The 9,070-nt window shown below is 48.4% G+C and overlaps 1 protein-coding gene across 9 annotated transcripts in view; it reads left to right on the top strand.

Moving 5' to 3' along the window:
• The window catches only part of AGAP1 (ArfGAP with GTPase domain, ankyrin repeat and PH domain 1), a 309,204-nt gene extending 301,071 nt beyond the window's left edge, over nt 1-8,133 (top strand). For all 9 annotated transcript variants that reach the window (XM_041464142.1, XM_041464145.1, XM_041464148.1 and 6 more), the window contains one exon: nt 180-8,133. In XM_041464142.1, the coding sequence (XP_041320076.1) occupies nt 180-383 (204 nt within the window). In that variant the 3' untranslated portion in view covers nt 384-8,133. The remainder of the gene's footprint in view (nt 1-179) is intronic.
• The last annotated feature ends 937 nt before the right edge of the window (nt 8,134-9,070 follow it).

The raw sequence follows: 9,070 nt of genomic DNA on the forward strand, positions 1-9,070 counted from the left end.
TCCTGTTGTCAGGCTGCTCCCTCACCCTCTCTTACATCCAATCCCAAACCCCTTCCCGAAATTTTCCCACCACAGCTCCCAACAGCTCCCGTCTTGTTTCCCCTTATATCCAATCCCAAAGCCCCTCCCAAAATTTTCCCACCACAGCTCCCAGCAGCCCCCCTCTCGTTTCCCCACAGTACGGCGTGGACGTGATGGCGCGCGACGCCCACGGGAACACGGCGCTGGCCTACGCCCGCCAGGCCTCCAGCCAGGAGTGCATCGACGTGCTGCTGCAGTACGGCTGCCCCGACGAGCGCTTCGCCCTCATGGCCACCCCAAACCTGTCCAGGAAGAACAACAACCGCAACAACGGCGGCGGGAGGATGCCCACCATCATCTGAGGGGAGCTCGCTCGCGCGTTCGCTGAGCCGAGCCGCGTCCGCAGCCTCGCATTCCTCCATGCCCATCGCAGCTCCGCTCCGTGAGTCCGGTACCTCTCCTTCTCCCTTTTCCCCTCGGTCCATCCCGAGCGCCGGGCGGAGCGCGGGGGGCGCGGGGGGCCGAGGAGGAGCGCGGGGGCTGCGGGCAGACCGTTGTTTTGGGGGCCGCGCCGGACGGGCCGCGCGTGGCACCGGCACCGCCCGGGGGACACGCGGCACCGCCGGGGGAGAGGCGAGCCGGAGCAGAAGGAAGGAAGGAAAGGAAGGAAGAAAGGAAGGAAGGAAGGAGAGACGGTGACTTTCCCTAAGTGACAGTGAAGCACATCAGAACATTTCACCTCTACGGAACGCGGCGACGCCTGGATTTCCATTCTCTTCTCCTGAAGAGCTTGACGGCATAAATCAGAAGCAAGCACAGAGTTTGTCAGGTTTGAAGCTCCTATGATGGTATGTGTCAAATCAGTTGTAGCTAATCTGTCCGGGGAGAATACTGGCTTCATTACACTTGTATAGTTGAGTTCTTCCAGCATTACTGCTGTTTAATAGAACATGATTAGTCATCACGGAGAAAAAAGCATATTAGCTGAGGAGGTAGTTACATGGCACGCTTCGGTGATTGCTTGGATGTGATTGCAATATTCTTAGAAGCATCATATTATCTCAGACATGTTCTTTCGAGCCCTTGGAGCCCTCCTTTCTAAATTCACTGTCATAATTTAGTATCTGTTTAATTTTTCAGTCCAAAGAGAGGAAATGAGTTGCTGAGTGTTATTTGACTGCAGTCTCCTTGGTGTAAAAACAAAATGGAAAAAATAAATAAGAGTAAGCCTGAAACACAAAAAGGAATAATGAATACCGCTATGGAAAACAACATTTCAAGTACGTTTGGTGAAATTAATAAATGCATTAAAGGCTAATTTTTTTTTTTTTTTTTTTTTTGTTACGTTTTCAGCCAGCAGAAATAGGTTCTGTCATTTTGCCAAGGTAAATTGTGTTGAGTTTTTGGTCACTCCTGTGATGCATTGCCTAACTTATACAGATTTTTGTATTGTGTCTCTAGATTCTATGTATTTAAAATCTATTTGAATAAAAAAAAAGACCGTAAATATACATTGATTTTTTTTTTTGTACAGAAAATGACATCTCTGTTAATTTATAAACTGTAATGGATGTGAACTAAATAATGTGCAACTAGTTAGGATCTGTGGGTTACAGATCATTATTGTACATCGATAATATTCCCAGCAGTGAACTCTTCTTTCCAAAGCCTGTGAGGAACAACATACCAGAAGGAGATCAGGGAAGAAAGAAAAAAAAAAAAAAAAAAAACATGTGAGACCTTTTAGAAAGGAGAAAAGAGGCTGTTCCTCAGCGCTGTAAATATATTTTACTCCAGAAGTCAGGAAGCTTTCACAAGCCAAGACAAAAAGCCCCATTCTGGCTGGGGGAAGATCAGATTTGATTAAGTTCAGAATTGATAGCCTTCACCGCGGCGGGCAGGGCACGGCTGCGCTCCCTCCCAGCCCCGCTGCTTTCCGCAAGAAAAATGGCTTGTGCAAGTGGCCTGGACAGTTCATTTCAATTCCAAGTTTTAATACTTGATTGGGTTATTTTGGTCTTGCATCCCAGCTTCTCCTGCTTCCCACTAGCAGGATTCTGGCGTGGGGAAGCAGAGGTTTTGGCAGGCAGAAAAGTGATTTTTTTTTTTAATTTTCTTTTTTCTTTAGAAGCGGCATATGGCAGTGTGGGGACGGGGGCATGGTTTATCATGGAGAAAGTTGAAAACTCAACTGAATTTGATGGCAAAGGAGCAATTATGTGAAGGCAGTGAGGTGCACACAGCAGAGTAATTTGCTACCTGCTCCTGTGTATTTCCCAGGCCTTTGGTGGTGTTCTTCCTTGGGGCTCTGGGTTTCACTCAGCACACAAATGGGAGGAGCAGTTGCTAAATAAACTGAATGTGGGCAAAATGCAAAGGAAGAAATGCCATGTGGTTATCTTAAGGAAAGCCAAAAAAAATGAAAAATTACGGATTTGAGGCAAAATTGTGGCCAAAAAATGAGCCTCAGGGTGGAAGCACAGGAATATTGACCAGCTTCTCCTCTTTGGTGGTGTTGTCCTTTTGTACTTTGTTGTTTTCTAGACCTTTGAGTATCAGGGGGAGGGAATCTTTCTCCAGACAGCCTGGGCTGACTGCACCAGACACAGCTGATTCCCTTCCCACTGGGATACTTCTAAATATTTGAATTTTTATTTTTTTTTTAATTTAGAAAATTTTTTTAATTTTGAACTGCCGTTTCTCCACCATTCCTGACGTTTGGTACTTACAGGTGGTCCCTCAGGGAGGGGACAGCCCAGCTGATGTGCAGCTGAAGGGGATGCTGTGAAACCCCCTCTGTGTGCTGGTGCTCAGGAGCTTTGCCACAGCAGGGATTCAGGAATGGCAATCCCAGAGGTGCTAGAGCTGCCTCCTGTTCCCCCCAGGAGCATCCAGGGCCTTTGTATCCCAAAAACCAAGTCCAGTGTTTCAAACCCAGGGTGGGCAGGGTTCAAAGTGCACATTCCATTTCAGAGCTGGGTTTTTTTCCTAATTGAGATAATTTTCTGTACATCGTTTAATGCTCTCTTTAGGCCTCCTTCCTCTGACAAGGCTGGGGGTGAGCTTTGAGAAACAAGGGCAACCAGGCAGGTCGCAGGTAGACAGATTTCGTGGTCCTTTCCTAAAAATCTTCTGAGGGCAACCCTTGAAAAAGCACTGAATATTTTTAGGAGAGGAAATTCCAGTGTATCACAGGAAAAATTATGCATCCAGGCAAGCCAAGTGATGCTTTAATTAAGTGGTAGCACGGTTGCTTTTAACCTAAACGTGGCTTTCCCCTAAGTGTTGGCAGAGCTGTGTTGAAGCAGTGTGGGTGTGGGGGTCTGTGGGGAGGATTCCCAGCCCTGCATGTGGCAGAGCTCCCTTGGAAGGTTCAGGAGATCCCAGAATATCCTGAGCTGGAAGGGACCTGCCAGGTGAGGTCACCCAGGGCCGTTGTCACCAAGTCACTCCTTGCAGGGTGGGGGACAACAGGGAAAGGCAGGGGATGGTGAAAGCTCTCCTTGGCTGGATCCTGGTGGGGCTTGGCTTGGAGAGGCTTTCCAGGAGATGTGTTTGCACTTTGCAGAGGCTGCTCTGGAGCCATCCAGGTGCAGAATCAGGCAACGCCTCCTGGCACTTGGAGATCCACAGGAATCATGGTTCCTGTTGCTTCCACTCCATTCTCCCACCCCTTTCCCGCTCCTTGGCTCGTGTTTAGCCACTCTTGTTGCTTTTTTGGAACCCTCTTGCCAAGCTGCTCACACCCTTTGAGCATGTTGGGAACAAAACAAGCTCTAACTGTGACCCAGTCCATGAGAAATCCCAGCAGAAGCCTGGCAGCCAAAGCTGTTTTCCCTGGAAACAGAGTCTGTGGCAGTGGTTGGCATTGCACCCCACTTAACCCTTCCCCTCATCCCAGGTACCTTGAAATCCCCCTTCCTCTGCACTTTATCCATGACTAAAACACTAGGAGCAGGTCAGCCATTGGTGTTTCCATATTTCCATTGGTGTTTCCGTATTTTCTCCTCTCTTTGGCTAATTGCTGTGGAATTCAGTCAGATGTGTCACAGCTAAACCTGAATATTGCCAGGACAATTCCCTTTTCCTTGCTCTTCATGAAGAAAAAAGACCCAACCTTGGGAAAATTCAGGGTCCTTCCCTGAATGCAGAGACTTGACCAAGGGCTCCCGTTACCAGATTTCCAGTTTTGGTGGTAAAAAAAAGGAGCAGGGAAAAAAAGAAAAAAAAAGAAAGCTTGGAGAACCTTGGTGCTGCTCGGAAAGCCGGGTGAGCTCCTGGAAGGTGGAGAGGATTTTGAAGCATTTGGGTGCGGTGTAATATAACTGTGTACACATTAACATTGTTTAATTCCCTGTCTTGTCCCCCTTCCCTTAAATTATGTGTGTTAGTGCAAGAAAAAGAAAAAGCTTTAGCTGCACTTGGAGATTTCCCTGGGCCAGAGAAGGCCGAGTCACGTAGGGAGAGGAGTCGAGGTGGGAATGCAGGTCCGGCTTTGGAAGTGATCTCCGGCACTGTAATGTAGAATAATTAGATTATATGGGGTTGGAATAGCTTCAGCTTTTATATTTGTATGGAGATCGGGAGAAATGAAGTAATTTGTAGTTTCTAGTATAAAGTAGTGGTAGTGGAGACAAGCACAGATTTCACAAGGGGGTCCCCAAGGGACCCTTCCCAAACGTCTCGGGGAGCCGCCTTTGCACCTTAACAGGGATGGTTTTTGGGGTTTGTTGTTGGTGAAATGGTCATTTCATGTTTGGTTACGTGGTTGTTGTCAGAGAGGGGACTCGAGGGGAGCGTTGGGGACCAAACTTTGGGGCAGCTTGGCTGGAGAGGAGACAACTTCCCCATCCTCATCTCACTGTCAGGCATCCTCCTTCCCCCTCCAGGGGCTGCTACGGCGATCCTGTCCTTAGGTGGGATCTCTGCCTGTGGGCCTGGATCCTCAGCTCCACACCTTCCATTCTTGATGGTCTGTGGGTGAAATTTACTGCATAGAAAAACCAGGTTTCGATGTTCTTGTGTGTGCTGCACAAGAGGAAAAAAACCCAAAACCGCTCCAGAATAAAGTTCTTTTCAAGGTAGAAAAGAAACACTGAACTACCCCAAATTAAGAGGTTCTGCAAGGAGTTTTGAGTTCCAAGCGACCAAAAAAAGAAGGTTGGCTTGAATGGTTTTATTGGAAAATAATAATAGAGCTCATAGAGCAAAACATCCAGAGCTGTAGATGGGTGAATTTGTTGGTTTAGGATATTTGTAGGTTTTGCTTTGTTGTTTAGCATGGGCCAGTTTTTACAGTAAATATTGGGACAGTTCACCTTGAGTTGACTGAGCCTGTCCCACACTTTAAAGGGAGGTTTGAGGGCTTTTGGCCAGGATTGTCAGGAGCTGTGAATAGTTCACGTTTAGAGAGGGGAATTGCATGATTTCTGAAAAGTAAAAGGTGGGTTTGGGGGTTTTTTTTAGGGCCATCTTCAGCCCCAAATCACCAAGCATGTTTCTGGCCCCATGTTTCATTTCAGAGTGACAGCAAGATGTGGGTGAATGAACTCCCATCGTTGACTACCATGTTCAGGGGGGAGAATTTTGCTTGTGGGTGGATAAAATAAAGATGTCTTTGTGCATTTCAGCAGTTCTAACCTCTTCATCTCCCCGTGCCTGCCTGTGTCCCAAACCCCTGTGGCACATTGGGTTCTGTTGCCAGGCAGAGCCTCAGCTTCCCCTCAGCCCTGGATTTTCTGGATGTGGTTTTTTTGGCTTCCAGTGCTAAGGACTGGCTGTTTTGCAGTGCTTCAGAGCTACTCATTTTTACATCTGTGTGTTCTGTACAGAATGTGAAGGGGGGTGGGTGGGGGACACCTCAGAGGTCTCATGGCATGCCTTGGGGACAGTGGCCACCTTGCTTGCTGGCAGTGAATGCACCCTGCTCTCCCCCTCTTTCCAGAGCTGATCCATGTGGGTTTTTTGTTGTTCCTGAGAGCTGAAGTAGCTGAAAACACTTCCCTGGTCTTCAGGAATTGCAGGGTACCAGGAGGAAAACCCCTCACAGAGACAGCTCAGGCACATCTCTGTGCTGAAGGCAAACCCCAGACTCCTCCTGCAGGACCCAAGAAGGGTTTTGGTGCTGAATGTGGGGTGTTTTGGCATCTGCATCCCAAATGGAGGGGTTGAGCTGAGTTGAACCAGTAGGTGAACTGCAGCCAGGGTGTCCTGAGCCCTCAGGTGTCACCTGGGGGTCACTTTGCACTTGCTGTGTGTGTGTGCTGGTGCCTGCTCCTCTCACTGCTGTCAGGGATTGTGGGAATGCCCAAATCACCATCAGGAGCTGGAGCCAGCCTGTGGCTGGGTGTTTCCCAGCTGAAGTCAAACCAGCCACTTCCAGGGTGGGGGACACTGGCTTGAGGGATGGAGAGGTGCAGGGAGATGAGATTGCTGCAGCCTCAGAGGTTTTCAAAAAATCCAGCTCCTTCAGCTCCTTCAGGCAGCAACATGGAGCTTGATAAAACCTTGAGCTTGGCCTCCAGGGCTGGAGGGGAGACATCCCTCCCTTGCTGGAGAGGGGAAATCCCAGCCCCCCAGCCCTGGGGGTGGGAAGCTCCAGGGAAGGAGATTCTGAAGGTGGAAAGGACAGAGTCTCTCATTTCAGAGACTCTTTTTGATATCAGTTTGCTTGAGACTCATCTTTCTGGCTGAACCTGGGTGTGGGACCAGCGAGCTGCCAGGGATTCAGTGGCCCTTGGGGCCCTGCTGCCTTTTGGGGCTGTTGGGGAGGTGTTTCCCATGTGAGATGTTCCTAAGAGCTGTCTCCAGCTGGATTCTCCCCCAAGGGCAGCTCCTCATCCCTCCCTCCACGTGTTCTTGGCCACGACTGGCTGCAAAATTTTGTTGTGAGGGTGCCCCACACCTGGGGTGCTGCAGGCTGGGAGCGTTGCTGACACCATCTCCAGCCTGGCTGTGGTTTCTTGTCCTTCCAGGGGCACTCCATAGGGAGAGGGCAGGGAGGAGCTGTGGGCAGGGCCATGGCAGGGTGTGCAGAAACAACGGGAGGATCTTTCACTTCCCACCCCTTCAATTCCTTGGAAGTGCTGGTGAAACCCCCCCCAGTGTTTTCTCCTGAGGTAACCAGGGACTCAGCTGGATTCTCATGGAATCTGCTGAGGAGAAGAGGATGTAGCCATGCTCTGAGAGCACACAGCTCCCTGCTAGCCCCAAGTGTCCAGGGTTTGGCCCTGTCACTGTCAAGAGCACCTTTCACTGGTAGATTGCATGTGGGTGAGGGGCACTTGGGGCAGGAGCGTCTCCTAAAACACCAGGCACTCGTTTTGTGATGTTCTCCGCTCTTGGAACGGCCAAGAGCTCGGATCTGCAGCTCCTGCTGCCTTAAAACCCCTGGGCTTCAGCAGGATTTGAGCATATCCCAAATGCTTGGCCCAGCCCTGAGCAGCTCCAGCCTGCAAGGGCTAGCTTTTGTGTTCAGCCCCCAAATTTTCCAGGTCTTTCTGCTTTGTGGTGTTTGTCTTTCCAGTTGAGTAGGGAGGGAGCCCAGGTGAGTAGGGGACACCTGCCTGGGGTAGAGGCAGGAGATACCTAGCACATGGCAGGCTTCATGGCAAGTTTTGGGTTGTTGGAGTTTGGGTTTTTTTTGTTTGTTTTCTGTTTCTGTAAATAATAATGTATAAATGATGATGAGACGGTGTGGAAATTTTAAAAAAAAAAAAAAAAAAAAAAAAAAAAGGCAAAAAAAAGGTCTTTTGTTGTTGTTTTTATATTACCTCATCCAGCAAGTTTGTTTTACAATGACTCGATGATGCTTTATTTATATTGTTTGTACTGTAATTAAACCAATTGACAAACATTTCACTTTGCTTGTTGTTTCCTATTATTTGGGTTTGATTAAGTATGCCAGTTTGTATTATGTTCCCCTTTCCTCTCTCTCTCTCTCTCTCTACACGTCGAGATTTTTTGTGTCAGCTGTACAGTATTCTGAATAATTAAAAATAAAAATGAAAAATTAAAAAAAAAGGAACAAAAATGCTGTAAAGTACTGCAGAGAGAGGCTGCTATATTGTATAGGTCTCTTTCTAATAAAGACAAGAAAACTTGTTGGTTGCAGCTTGTTCTTTGCCTGAGTCTTCGTGGTTCCACCGAGCCCCACCTGCTTCCTTTTCCTGCTCAGCTCCTGTCACTCTTTGCCAGCAATAAAGATGAGGGATTGTCCAGGACCTGGGATGGCAGAAGAGCCAGTAATGGTGCAAATTGATAAATTAAAAAGCAATAAGTCAGCCAGGCCCTAATGGATGTATATCTAAGAGTTCTGGAAGTGCAGGTGGAGTGAGTGACAGATCTCCCAGCCAAAAATATGGGAGCTTTCATTAAAAACAGTTCTTCTCCCCGAGGAAGGGAGCAGTGAGTGCTGCACCTTGGCTTTAAGGCTCTCTGGAGGGGATCCAAGGAATTAGGCTGGGAATGGTTACATCTGTATCTGCTAAATTGGTCCAAACGATCTTTTAAAGTAAGAATAATAAGACATCCCTGAGGTCAGGATGTGGCACGGCCTCATCACTTCTTTGGAGGGAAATGGTGGCTCTCCATGAGCTTCTCTGAACCAGCTCGAACCCTGAGCAATGGGCAGCTGATTGACATTTAGTTACAGTTTCAGGGGTCTTGTCCCGAGTACAGCCCCAGGAGAAATGGGGAATCTGAGCAGGCTCAAGGAGAAGACAAACAGGAGGTGATGGAAGCAGGAGGTGATGGGGCTTTCACCAGGGCAGACTGGGAACTCACTGGAAGGGTCCCTGCAGGAAAGAAATTACGTCATGTTGGGAGAGCTGTGTGGTCCTTGGAGAGCAGCAGGTAAGATTCCATAAATGTGCATTGAAAGGGGGGGAAATGATGGTTAAAAATGATTTAAAGATGATTTAAACCACCCTGGTGCCCTGGTGTGAAGAATGAAATGAGACATTTAGGGTCTACAAGGGCACCACGGAAAGCTGTGGTTTGCCCAATCTGTGCTTGTCTCACAGAGAAATAAGGGGTGCTCAGAGATGAG

Source organism: Pyrgilauda ruficollis, unplaced genomic scaffold (genome assembly GCF_017590135.1).
Source record: "Pyrgilauda ruficollis isolate IOZ18807 unplaced genomic scaffold, ASM1759013v1 scaffold172, whole genome shotgun sequence".
Taxonomy (NCBI): domain Eukaryota; kingdom Metazoa; phylum Chordata; class Aves; order Passeriformes; family Passeridae; genus Pyrgilauda; species Pyrgilauda ruficollis.